A 13,659-nucleotide genomic window follows, 5' to 3' on the forward strand; every position below is an offset into this window, starting at 1 on the left:
AGCATGTAGAAAATTGAAATCCGTGCCACAATCAAACCAGTCTTCGTACGGTGACTTTTGCCACTCTGTATTACTAGCGTTTGCTTCAGTGTAGCGATTGTGGCGCTTTTCAAGCTAATGGAAGCGTTGGAGTATTCTTGGGGATCGACCCGCTCGACGCCATACTGATTCGGCTCCCGTGCAGGGGTCCCTGTGAGTGGGTCATTTGGGGGGGTTAACTTAAAGCGACACAAGTCTGCATCGACAGGTTACCAGCCTGACGGCGGCGACACATTAGGGGAGTACGCGGTCATCTCCATGGCATCCTGTATTCCCCCTCTTCTCAACCCTCTCTGGGGCGTTTTGGCAGTCGCGTTACCTGCACCTGTTCGCAAAGGGACACGGCAGTAATTTGGCATTAATCTTGCCGCGCGGACACCTCCACATCGTGGTCAGCTTTCATAGTAAGGGTACACCCAGTCAGTCCGACGCAAGCGTGAGTTAACCTTCTCGCAGTGGACTTTCCTAGGGCTCTCACACAATCCACGTCTCCATTCCTACCATCTCCGCTTTCTTGGTTTCCAAGTCGCTCTCTCCACCTCCCTCCTTACGCACCATGACCAGACGAAACGTCATTCCCCTCCTTGCCGTGTTCGTCGTCCTTTCCATAACTGCATTCTTTTACTCCGACATACGCACCAGCGAGACGTGGAGGAGTTTTCCCCAACATGTGGGCTTGGGAGAACACATTGGCAGCAATGCGCAACCGCACAGCGCGGACCCATTGGGCGACCCCGACTACACGAATTGGAATCCGAAACCCGTGTTCAAACCAGGCTCGCCAATGCCTCCGGGGCATAACTACACATCGACACTGATAATCGCAAAGACGAAGAAAGAGGACATCGGTTGGTTACTGGAAAAGGTACCGGAGCAAGACAGAGCCGTCTATGTCGCGGACGATCCAACTGCGCCGTTGCACCCCACAAAGAACAAGGGCCACGAAGTCATGATCTACCTATCGTGGATTATTGACAACTACGACAACCTTCCTGATGTCGCCATTTTCATGCATGCGCATCAATTATCATGGCATAATGACGTGCTCCTGGGTAACGACGCACACGAAATGATCACTCGTCTGAGTCGGCCACGCGTTTGGAGAGAAGGTTTTGTGAACATGAAGTGCACTTGGCTCCCAGGCTGCCCGGATTGGATGCACCCAGGCATGACGGAACAGAGCAAAAACAAGCCGGAAGAGGTTCTTCTTGCAAAGTCCTGGAGCGAGCTTTTCCCTCTCGATGAAATCCCTAGTGTGCTGGCGCAACCTTGTTGCGCCCAATTTGCCCTCTCGCGAGAACGGATACAAGCAAAGCCCTTGGCGCAATACGTCTGGTATCGTGACTGGGTATTCAACACACAATTACCGGACTACCTTAGCGGGCGCATCTTTGAGTACATCTGGCAATTCATCTTCACGGGCCAAAACATCTACTGTCCAAAGGAACATGTCTGTTTCTGCGACCAATACGGCGTCTGTTTTGGTGGTGAGGAAGAATACGACAATTTCAAGGCTCTTGAGGCCGAATTGAGCGACAACCGAGGGAAGCTCCTGAACTGGTATCAAAGAACAGCGTATATCGCAGAGGCGAAGAAACAAGGCAATATGCAAATGCTAAGGGAAATCGAGACACCTGAGCCAGGCAAGGACGAGGAGTATAGGAGGGAGATTGACCGCTTGAAGCCGATGGTCGATCAGTTAAAACATGATGCCTATGCTCGAGGCGATGACCCGCGGAATCGCGCGTTGGAGGTGGGAAGGGAGTGGAAAGAGGGTGATGGTTTTTAATGCAAATGTTTTTTTCTCCGTTTATCTATCGATGTCGGGGACACCGCAAACAGAATATATAGAAATGGTTTATTCAAATCAGCAGTAGTATTTCAATCTTCTCTGAACTGCTTTTCCTTATCGACTATTGCAGAGCAAGAACACAAGCCATGATTGTGATTTAGCCACTGCGAAGTTATCAAGCATAAGCACACCTCTTCTGGTTATTGCTAGAATTCATTCCGGCGATCGAATACTAGAGCTGCGTTTCTTCGAGAAAGAATTAGACTACTGGGTCCACTCACTTGTGGCTTATCTAATCGACCGTCACATGTTCGCGCGGCATTTGTGCAAACAACACAAACCCACTTCGCCGCGTCGCCGCGACTTTCGCCTTTCTGGCTGGCCCTGTTTGTTCCTCGCAGACAACAGCAAGCGCCAGCAACCCACATCAGGTGCGCAATAATTGTCTGCTGCCCCAATCTGTCCGCCAATTTTCTGCGTTGAATCCCAAACCACGCGCCCAGAGTGCGCTTCTCGCTGCCAACTGCGTCCCCAACATGACCCCAAACTGCACTTTTCGCCGCGACCCAAACTATGCATTGCTCCTCCTTCGACACACAAACCATGTCTTGGTCACGCCATTTGTCTACATGAGTGTCAAGCCAAAAACATGGCCACTTGAATACAAGAGAGCTCCATCTTCCATGCATGACCGAGTCGTTGTACTCTCGTAGTTCAGCTCGCATTCGCAGCCATTTCCGCTTCAAATCTTTGATCCAAACACTTACCATTGTGCATTGACAGCTCACTCGTACAACCGCGGGATCCGTCTGATGTCGGGGCAAGCAACCACGATGACGACAAACGCACCTTACTACCAAATGCGTTCCGGCCAGTTCATTACCACGTCCAACAGCACAAACGCTGCACCGCCCCAATTCGTAGCCGAAGACGAAGAATATGATTTGGCTGGCCCCGCTGCTGTTACAGCGCCGCTCAATCATCATCTCAGCCCACATTTGTATGCGGAACACACTGCGCGACAGACGTCTGTCGACCATACACTGGAAGAGAATCACAATCTTGTAGAGTTGCTGGAGGCTGCCACAGCTGCTGGTCACGCTGCTCAAATTATGGATACAAGTGATACAGGTAGGAGTAAAAGGAAAAGGCCGACTGGCTCTCCGGCTGCAGATTCCTCCCACAAAGCAGATGAACCCATGAATACCAGACGGAGAAGACTCGAAGGACCTACAGACCCTCGATTGCAAGGCGGTATCTGTGAAATGGGTGAGGATTTCGTCGATGACAATCCATCACCCTCCAGTGAGCGTCAACCCAGCAATGCTCGCGCTGCAGGTGTCCATTCTGCTGCTGCTCTCTTCCGTCGGTCTTCAGAGAGAACAGCTCGTAAACACACACGCCCGCCAATGTCCAAGCTATTCATCTCTCTTCGGCTCAGCCCTGAGAACTTTCTCCAACTTCAAGCGTCTGCCAAAGCATACATGCTTGACTCGTCACACCCCGAAAGACAAAGTTGCGTTGGCAATCGTGGCAAGGGAGACAACGATATGGTTAAACTGAGGCTCTTCAACTGTGTCCGCGACTTCTTGAGCAACGGGGTGGGCGAACAGTTCTTTGGTGAGCATGTGGAAAAGCCAGAGGAAAATGATACCATAGAAGCCGCTCGTGCGCTGGGAGAGATGGAGACGCCCGAGGCAAGTCCTCGACTCATTTGGCCAAGAGATGGTAACAAGATTATTAGTCTCGTCACTCCTCTCATGAGACGCATGGTCACGAACGAGCGACAACGACAGTATGCAATTGAGACGAGGAAAGGGGGCTCTAAGCAAAAAGAGAAGGAAAGCAGTGTGAAGGCTGTTACTCAGCAAGGTGGGAATCGCGACGAACACGAGCTCGAGCATCACTTGCAACCCGCATTCGATCCTAACCTGAGTCATCATTGCCGATATTCACAGACAATTCTGCCGTCATCACCGACATCTGTCGCTCTCGAGCAACGGTCATCACAGGACCAGGTATGTCTTGCGGATTTGGAACAAAAGACACATGACCATGCAACAATAGCTTTAAGTTCAAAGGTGCGTTGACCGCTGATTATTTTTACCGTCGACATCTTGAGTGCTGACGCAGACCAGTTATCAAGGACGGGCACGGCCAATCCCAACCTGAGGCATATCAACATATTTCTTGTAAGGCCCTCATCTGGCACCACGTCAGACGCCAAAATCGGCGAGAGACGCATCACCGCCGAAGCACAATCACACCTGGCCTGGTATGACTATAACGACTTTGTGAATGAGGCTGTCTCGCTATTGCAAACTGCTAAAGATAGTCATCCCGAACTGGAGTCGTGGATGGGGTCTCTCCAGGCACCAGACAACGACCTCCGCGGACTTGCGGCTGCTGCCAATGCACTGCAAACTGAGGATGTCCCTCAAGGGTCTGTGGCAATTAGCAAATGCACCGGAATGCCTCCAGCTGATGATGTGTCGGATGTATTACCACCCCCTGCCTCTGCACCCGCTCTCCGTCCCACCATGGATAAATGCAACAATAGCGGCAGCAGGCTGCTCTCCCGCTGTGTCATCAAATCTATCGGGCCCGATGGGTGGCGCCATATTCGCAATGCTGACGACTGGTATAGCGTGTTGAGAGAAAAGGCGTTTGCCGTCTGGGCGGATGGCATCTGTAATGTAGTTGTTGAGTTGGTGGATCCGTCGGCCGTGGGTGGGTAAACTTTTGACACAGACAAAAGGGTTGGTGATGGATGCACATGATAGTTGACGGGTGCTGCATAGCGTTGTGCCGCATGAGCAGGCGCGCTATGTAGATTTGTGTTGGGCAGATGTCAAACAGCACTCACGAAGAATGAAGAGTATCGCAACTACCTTGTTTTTGCCGTACACCGAATCAAGTTACCTTATCATCACCATTTCTGTTTTATTTCATCTCTCAATTTTGCCTAGTTACTCACCTGTCCCACAAACATACACACCAACATCTAAACCCGCGCTACCAAACAAAAAGGGCATCGGCATCATCCATGTGGCGCGGCATTGGCATACCAGGCAGGCGGGGGGGGGGGGGGGGGGGGGGGGGTGTTCCCCCCCCCCCCCCCCCCCCCCCCCCCTAAAAAGGAAGAGAGAGAAGAAGAAGAAGAAGAAGAAGAAGGAACCAATCTACCATAACGGGTAAGGCGTCCCCTTCCCCCCACCCCACCTCCCTACCCCCCTTCCTTTAGCTCCCTCTTTCCTCTTTGGCGCCCACTGATTTACCACCCCACCAAGGTAAGTAAGAAAAAACAGCCAAGCCGTAGATTGTAGCGAACGTCGTTCGCCTGGCCTTGTGGGTGGGCCCTCGCCCTCCCCCGCCGCCCCCCGCCGCCGCCGCAGCTGCCCTTGCTTTCTTGCGTGAACGCTCAAAGGGACTTTTGGGGGGGGGGTTTTTTGCGACGGTTGCGGATTGAGGTTAGTGTTTGTGGGGCGGGGGGGAGGGCTGAACAGGTTTTCTGGGGATGCGGCGGTTTGGGGAGATGAGTTTTTTTTTATTTATTTTTTGAAGATAATGGATGGATGTGTGTTGTAGGAATGGGGGGGGGGTGTTCTTGATCTGACTCTTTGGTTTTTTGCTTTTTGGGGAGGGGACGGCTGAGGGTGGTCTGACGATAGTGGGTTTTGGGGGGGCAAGGGGGAGAGGAGGGGAAAAGCATGTGATTGTGGAGACTGTAAGCTAGTATAGTAAGTTGTTGCTCGTTTTTTTTTACACTGTTTTGTGTGTTGCGGGGACGAGTTTGGTTGTGTAGGTTGACTGCAAGCGACAGCGTAAGTTGCTCGTTGTGAGTTTTGCTTTTGTGCGGTTGTGATTGGATTGCGCAGAGCAGTTTTGGTGGAAGTGGATGTGTCACGCGGTGTTGTGTGGGTATGTTACACAAACGGTCATATGAGAGGCAGATTGTTACGTTTCTCCGGGGGAGTTTGGCTCGCTGTGAACTTAGTATGTCGCCAGCTGCTACCCGTGTGTTGCAGTCGAGAGCCGCGGGAGTCAGACAGGGGGTGTTGAATGCGGCGTTTCTGTGGGAGAATGCAAGTCATGCTTTGTTTGTATACATACATCTGAAACTTGTGCAGCATGTGATCTACTACATAGGGTTTCCCTTCTTCGAGTAAAAAAAAGATATTTCTCCTACTGCGATTCATACGCGCACATGTATAGTACACCACGGCATGCAACTACGCTGAATTGCACCTCTCACAAGCCTACGCTTTCGCTACTCAAACCCTAAGGTATCCATTGTCTCAAAATGACTATTTTCGCCCATACGAAAACCTTCACGCCCACTGTCCACCTATTTACTATTTGCAGCGTCTCCGCCATAATCCACAGCTCCAAACTCAATTGAAGAAACGTACCATTTTCTCCGCATTCTTTAGGTCCGCTACTGTGTTTCATTCGCCTCTTGTCGCAGCTTAATCCGATCAAGCGAAGTACTAATCAACGGACCGCAACTATATTATTTACGCAAACGCAGACAGGGTCGTTGGAGCTGGTGGGGGAAAAGAAAGTTGGGTTGGATAGGGAACTAGCGGGTTTGGTCGGGTCAAGTAGAGTTTTTGGAAAGCGCGGACCAGGTGTCCGGTGTTGCATTTAGCGCGGAGTATGGAGGAGATCAGGTGGGGTTTGGGATTGTTAGGTGAGAGTCTGGATGAACTCTCTTTTGTTTTCTTGCTGAAGTGGTGTTGGATGAGGGGTATGCGGATCAGGTGAGAGAGGGATGGTTTGCCGAGGGCTATGGTTAGTCGGTGCATGTTCCAAGCTTATGAGGATGGTCAGGTGTCAAGGTATGTTTTTGTTGTTTTCCATATTGTAGACTGTTCTTTTTTTTAGAGATGGTTATATGTTGGTCGATTTATTCGTCGGAGAGTTCGAATGCTCAAGCGATGAACGAGTATGAGGTCAAGGCTAGCTTAAAGGCGGATGTTGATGAATGTGATTTGTTCCTGTCATCAAGTCTGCTGTTTCTTGCTTGATTCTAACAACATCTTCCATGGCTCGACTTTCTGCCTGGGAATCCATGGCCAACGCTATGAATTGAAAAGAGTCGGGGACATATCTCCGTTAGTATAGGTCGGCAGCTACTTTTTCTTTGTTGTAGTAAGGATAGCCTAGTGATCTACTTTGCTCGGCGTCTTGGCCCAGTGAGCCTCAAACGTTTCAGTATCGCATCGTGTTTGTCGCCCGCCCCATTATTCTCAGACGAGTGTGACTGAGGCAGCATCGGTCTTGGTTATGTGAATTGATGTCGGATATGGGCGGGTTTGAAAGGTTACGTCATCATCACACTGCATGATACATGGCAGTTGTCAAGACGCGCCGCATACGTGCATACGCAGGTTCAGATAGGAGTATTGAATTGTCGAGATAAAGGAGCTGGAGGCAGCAGGTCGGTTATCAAGCGTGCGACAGTTTAGCCGCCCCACGCGATGGTGTATGTATGGTCGTGCCGGGTTAAGCGCAACGTGTGAATGGATGCTGAGGAGGCGCATAACGCTCACCGATTGTGATAGCCGTTCCCTTGGGTTTCAGCATTGGCATTGGCGTGACTCTCTGCCTGACCCGGGGCCCAACTGGGCCCACCGATACGGCCGTGCGTCCACGTTGCTGACCACGTGGGCATGCAGGGCATGCATCCCATCTCGTTCAGTCCCATGCAAGCGCGCTTGGACAGGTTCAACGGCGCTATCGCGTTGAGACTCTCGACACGATACTGACGATCAGCGCTCGACGATGCCTTCTGGTCGAGTAAGCTGACTGCACGCAGTCCATCTGGGAAGCTGATCGGACAATCTTTGACTCATTTGGAAGACACGGGATCGAACAATAACAAGAGATGAAGAAAGAGGCATCGGGCAGGGGCTAAGACCGCAGAAAGGTGGGTTGGTGATATCAGCGCAAATGCAAAGTAAACGGCAAATCGTCCCGCGGCATCATTCGGAGGCGTACAGATGACATGTCCAGGGTCTTGGACGAACCCAGAGCGGCTCATTACGACATGACGTTGGTTGATAGCTGCTATTCTGCCGATGACCAAGGGCATGGGCGAGCTGAATAGCTGGGTGCTAGCGACTAGCTGCAGTGGTTTAAAGGGGGGATCTAGGTGCACTTTGGAGATGGCCAGAGAAAAAGAAAAGAAAGCACTCCGCCTCGACTGACTGGTGTTGATGCCAATGGATTGATTGAGTCGTTGGGACTGGGGCTGGCCAGCCCATGGAGACAGGAGGTTCTGCAACCTACTTAGTCATGGAGCAACCAAGGGGTGATTGTGTGTGGTTGCAGGAGGGCCTTTTGCGATGCGGGCCGTTGATGGGGCACCACCACTCAGACGCGCCCTCGCACACGCGTACCAGTGGGTTTCTCCCATCCCCCAGGGTACCAAGGCCGGTAGCGGCGGCCAAAGTGGGTTCCCGCACAAGGAAAAAACGTGGCCGAGACGCTGTAAAGGCTGTAAGTGGGCTGTAGCCTGTCATGGCCATTTGGGTACTGTACTTAGTCATGACGCCTGTGTGCGTAAGTACTTCCATACGAGCGACCGGGATTCACACGAGAGCAACCGCAGAGACGTGGTATGGGCTGGCTGGACACGAGTCTGTATGCACACACGAATAGAGTTCGTGTCACAGCGATCAAGAGACTGTTGCTTGCATGCATTGCACTGCATTCGTGGAGAGATTGTGTCGATGCATGACTCCTGTCTTTATGTCACTGTGTGCGTGCCATGCCCCCCCCACACACACACACTTGGGACATCAACACCACAACACCAAGACAAGGCCTGCGTTTTCTCTCTAATGCTGCCAAGAGAGAGGGGGGCATTGTATCTATGTGTATACATACGTACATGGATATCGTGTGCACAGCAGCGTCTGATGCCGCCGGCGTAACCTCTGGAACCTTTTGGCTAGCATGGCCCCCCCCCCCCTGCCGGTAGATCTTGTCTACTCGGGCCACTCCCTTGCCCGTCTGGGTCCTTTGAAACAAGCGAGGCGCGACGCTGGGCCAGCACAGGGCGGCGGGCTTTGTCGACGTTCCATCTGTTGTCGCCTTCTGTTCACCAGGTAGCGGTCTACTCTCGAATCCATCTCTCCCGCTCCGGTCTTTGCCGTCACCGCTGCGTCTCACACTTGGCGTGGTATTAGTAGGGCGCCTGTCCCCCCCAAACCACTTCTGTCACCACTACTGTCACTACCACCATTTGCTACTACATACCACCAAGTCATTCCCTACCGGCCTCGACTGCCAACTTTTCAGCCCGCACCATGACAAACTCCCTTGAGTCTTCACGGCCCATACTTGCCAACGTAAGCCATTTTCCCGTCCCTACGTACCCACTGCTCGTTTCAGACATGCCCTAGTCATGGCCGGTGCGTGCCTATGGACCACCTGCACTCTTGGGCCCAGTATACTAGTCCTCTCATCCCCTCTGCACTTTTCTTGCACTTGCTCTTCTTCCCACATCGCTCCCGCTTCCCTCCCAAACCTTCACCGCAACCACAGCAATACAACACCGTCCCTTCAACATGTCGCAACAAGAACAGTCTAACGACAAGAAACCCCAGAGCACCGCAAAACGCGCGTCCACCCGCATGTCCACCTACAGCGCTGCACCCACTCTGACTCCCTCAATTGCGCCCTCGCACCTCTCCGAAGCCTCGTCAACCGCCGGCGATCCCAAGTCGCAGGACATCAAATCATGGAACGCCGGCTTTAACCGTCTCGAGGACAAGCGCCTAGTCCAACAACGATACGCCATGAGCAACGAGAAGACAGACGACATGAGCAAGCTGGCCCTGGGTGCTAAACTTGATCGCGCCCTCGGCCGACGCATGTCGGGCCAGGACGCCGTCTTCCGACCGAGAGCCATGAGCGAGAAGAAGGAGGTCCAGGCATAGACATGCACATACCAGACGAAACTCTGTTACTCTGCGCCTTGAACACACATACATACCACGATTCGATATCCCACACTGGCGGTTTCCAACCTACCGCCCAGCATTTCTTCGCCCCGATGTCGGCGTTTCTCAAGCATCTCGGTGCCAATACCTATACTACACCAGACACATGTTTTTTTTTTCGGGGGAGGGTTGAACATGTAAATGAATGCCACCGCATGATGCATGCAAACTGGCATTCCCATCTGTCGCTGGTTGCAGATTTGACTTAGCGCGGCATATACATCGGACACGGCGGACCATGGTTGCTGCCCGGTGCTACCGAGCCAGGACGTTATCACCAGGTTCGCAGGGCATTTGGTAGCATGGACAGGGGACTGGACGGGGAGACTGGGGCTCGACATTACACCTATGGCGTTATACCTTTTCTCCGCACTACTAATCTCTTTTTTCTTGTTTTCTTGTTTTCTCGCTTGTTTCCCCCTGTGTTCCCCGGGTGGTGTGGGGTCACGGCTATGTTTTCTTTGCCTTTTTATTACCATGTTTCTGGGGTTCTTCACCTTACGTACATGCACCTTGATATCAAATGAACAAACCGGCCGTCTCAACGCTCCTACCCTCACATGGTGGTGAATGTAATTTGAAGTAAGTGCATTCACTCGAACTAACTTTGTATGCATCATTAGGGAAACATAGCCCAAGGAAATAAAATCCTAATTCCCGTCCCAATCACTTGACATTTACAAATAAACTTTACTACCATCTTCCCATCTCCACTTTTAAAAAAAGCCACGCCGATCACCTTTTCCTTCCTAAACAACTCATTCCCAGCGCCTCGCCGCCCCTTCCCATTTCAGAATCCACTTTCCAAGCTTTCCCCCCGATCTCACCCTGTAGATCCCAAATTCAAACCAGATTCAATCCGAATTCAAATCCAATACACTCTACCACCTTAAGTGGCAATAAACGCTAACCACAACCCCATCTTTCTTTCTTTTTTGGAGGGGTAACTTGGGTAACCCCCTTCATCGCTACAAGTTTCCTTGAACGGTAAAGGTTTAATATTTGCATATATCGTAGCCTATGGCAAAAGAAAAGAAAAGACTAAGTCTGGTTGCTTTGAAAGGAGCTTGAATAAAAGGGCGAACGGGGGGTCAATATTTGGGTGGTTAGTGGGAAATTGTGGTGTTAGGATTGGTAAAAGGTATGTATGTATGTATGTGTGTATGTGTGGATCTGTGTTATATTCGCATTTTGTATATATGGTAAAGTTTTTTTTTTCAAACGGTTAATAGTCTTGAGGAAAGGAGATCTGAATACTGCTGAATAGACTTTGTACACAGCTCTTTCTTTGGTTCCCAAATTAAAGTTCTAGGCTATCGTTCTTTCCAGATCGGGTAGTTGCAAGCGTGTAGTGGAAATGGTTGGAGCTCGGGGGAAGTATTCCAGATTGACATGTGCTTCCCCCTCTGGGATCTGAGATCTTGAAACGCTTTGAAGGGTCTGCGGGCCGAGTTCAGCTCTTGAATGGATCGTGGCTGGATGCCGAATGGCCATGCTCACGCTATGATTTCTGTTGGGCGCCGCGAAGGTGGCATCATCTCACATCCAGCCCAAGTCGAATCTTGCGGACCAAACCCTCATCTTGTATATCTCACCCTCTTATTGAAACATGGCCAGAACTTCCACTCCCAATGCACCCATCTGTAACCCCCTTCTTCTTTCCTCCCCTTGACCATGTCTGGCCTCCATCTCCGTGAGCGATAGCCGCTTACCAGAATCGTCCGGTCTTCCTCCTCTCATTTGCCAACTCCAGCTGTTCCCGTATCCCCCTCAATTCACTCCTGTGATTCTGATGCATCTCCTCCAGCAACGTTGCGTGCTCCTTCTTTAGCTGGACAAACTCCTCTTCAAGCTTCTCGTGCCATGGATAGAGAACGAAGATTTGGAAGCATAGCGCAGACGATCCGATGACAAAGTTTGTCAAAGAAAAGGTTTTTGTTATCATCATTTCAACGTGCCGAAAAATCTCGGGCCGGTATAACAAGCGTTTGGATAGCGACTGGCAATCTGCCAATGTTGCAATGCGCAAGGAACAAAATGAATACGAGGTCTGTGGGGCCGTCGATGTATATTCAAAACAGTCCGAAAGTGCAGAGAGAATGAAAGTGGTCCAAGATGGCCCAGGAGAGGAACGTGTAACCCGCCAGGAAGGAGAAGAGAACCTCAAAAGATGAACGCGCGTGAGGAGAGAAAAAAAGGACAATAAGATTTAAAAACAGCCGAACTACCAAGAACTCTGATACTTAAAGTAGCTTACCGCTCTGAAAAAACAGCCCATTCATACAGTCACATGGAAAGCTGATCCCATACTTTCACGTTGTCCCGGGCTTCAAAGTGGCATGATGGGTTTCCCTTTTAGGCCAAAAAGGACTAAGGCCCGATGGAAAATCAGACCACAACACGAAACGAACGGCACCTGGACCGTAGGTGTGCTGCCGCGTCACCAGAGGTCGTGTGCCTCTTATTGTTAAAAACAACTCAGATTGATTGCGAATAGAGAGCTGGCACATGGACTGTGTGTTGCGGGTAAGGCTAGAGCCGGACACCTCGGGTACTATAAGAGCGTGCGGAAATGAGGGCTGTCATACAAGGGTGGCGACGACTAATGTAGCGTCTCGATACTGGGTCGTTGGCATCTTGCAAGCTTGTAGTCTACGTGAATGCCATTATAGCTCTGCACTGGAAGACGGTGATGAGTTGGCTGCTCGAGTATGCCAAATCAGATAAATGGTAGGAGTAAAGATCACGTGCCGGGCATCATCACTCTGGACCCTGAGACCATGCTTCCGACAGCCAAATCCTTCTGCGTCGAAGAAAAAAACAGCAACAATGATTTGGTGTTCTGCTTCTGAGATCTTGACAAGAAACGTGACATGTCACCATGAGTCAAGTTCCAAGAATCTGGTATGCGATCGATGCCAGGATAGGTAGATCCTTTTGAAAGGTACCCACCCAAGGCGATATACTTAGTACGGTTCCAAGACATATATAATACTAGACTAGCAACCCTAGTATACAAGACTACAACACTTCGTCAGTATAAAATATGGCTAGAGATGCGAGCGTATAGGACACGAGTATAGCTTTATTGTATACTGTATAATGTCCGTATACTAGACGGTATAGTATACTCAGCCCTCTCACCTCGGATACGTACGGACTTTAGACAGCCCTATCATGGTCCGAATATCATCTTATCGCGCGCAACAAGAACAGTAACACCTCTGCACGACTCCGCGACTCGTAGGCTAAGCACGTATATGCCCACCCCTCTTCTCACTCCCGCGCCCAACACCATGCCCCTCCACACCTCATCCTCACATGCGCTGCAAAGCCCACAAAACATGAACTGCAACACAAACACACTACCAAAACTCTCCACAAACCCGGGAAACCGTACATGCTTACTTATGTTACATCCAACCCCCCTCCCCCTTCTGATCTGGTAGGTAAAGCGTCCCACGTATTCCCGAATATTAAAACAGGCGGTCCGGTACGGGAAGGAATCGCTTACTGTGTACACGCCGATTATGCTTATATGACACTGGTGCTTACATTGCCGAAGGAAAGAATCCGAGTGAGGAGGGGGTTTATATCCGAGGTCGGACTCGGGGATGGAGAGGACACGGTCCATCAAGTAAGCGCAGCGGGTAAAGGTACGGCAGTGGAAAAGTGGCTTGGTAGGGCTGGGATGTTTGTAGAGTGGAGTATCTGCCGAGTCCCTGAGTTTGCGTGCTGTTGCGCTTGGTGATAAGCATGCACTTTGGTGAAGCGGTATTCGGAGTGTTGTTTTTTGAATATGTGGTGGATTGTTTG

The 13,659-nt window shown here is 50.9% G+C and overlaps 4 protein-coding genes across 4 annotated transcripts; 3 read left to right on the top strand and 1 right to left on the bottom strand.

Moving 5' to 3' along the window:
* Positions 1-595: 595 nt before the first annotated feature.
* COCVIDRAFT_92483 (hypothetical protein) lies at positions 596-1,828 on the top strand (the record flags this gene model as incomplete). The annotated part of the gene is made up of 1 exon (XM_014703782.1): positions 596-1,828. One exon carries the CDS (start codon positions 596-598, stop codon positions 1,826-1,828), a length of 1,233 nt encoding a protein of 410 aa, XP_014559268.1.
* Positions 1,829-2,664: 836 nt separating this feature from the next.
* Positions 2,665-4,569, top strand: COCVIDRAFT_92548 (hypothetical protein; the record flags this gene model as incomplete). The annotated part of the gene is made up of 2 exons (XM_014703783.1): positions 2,665-3,912; positions 3,970-4,569. 2 exons carry the CDS (start codon positions 2,665-2,667, stop codon positions 4,567-4,569), a joined length of 1,848 nt encoding a protein of 615 aa, XP_014559269.1.
* Positions 4,570-9,147: 4,578 nt separating this feature from the next.
* Positions 9,148-9,780, top strand: COCVIDRAFT_35550 (hypothetical protein; the record flags this gene model as incomplete). The annotated part of the gene is made up of 2 exons (XM_014703784.1): positions 9,148-9,189; positions 9,448-9,780. The coding sequence occupies 2 exons, from the start codon at positions 9,148-9,150 to the stop codon at positions 9,778-9,780; spliced, it is 375 nt and encodes a 124-aa protein (XP_014559270.1).
* A 1,771-nt stretch (positions 9,781-11,551) lies between these two features.
* On the bottom strand, positions 11,552-11,791 carry COCVIDRAFT_92316 (hypothetical protein; the record flags this gene model as incomplete). Its single annotated transcript, XM_014703785.1, has 1 exon — positions 11,552-11,791. The coding sequence occupies one exon, from the start codon at positions 11,789-11,791 to the stop codon at positions 11,552-11,554; it is 240 nt and encodes a 79-aa protein (XP_014559271.1).
* Between the last annotated feature and the right edge of the window lie 1,868 nt (positions 11,792-13,659).

The sequence above is a fragment of the Bipolaris victoriae genome (assembly GCF_000527765.1).
Source record: "Bipolaris victoriae FI3 unplaced genomic scaffold scaffold_20, whole genome shotgun sequence".
Taxonomy (NCBI): domain Eukaryota; kingdom Fungi; phylum Ascomycota; class Dothideomycetes; order Pleosporales; family Pleosporaceae; genus Bipolaris; species Bipolaris victoriae.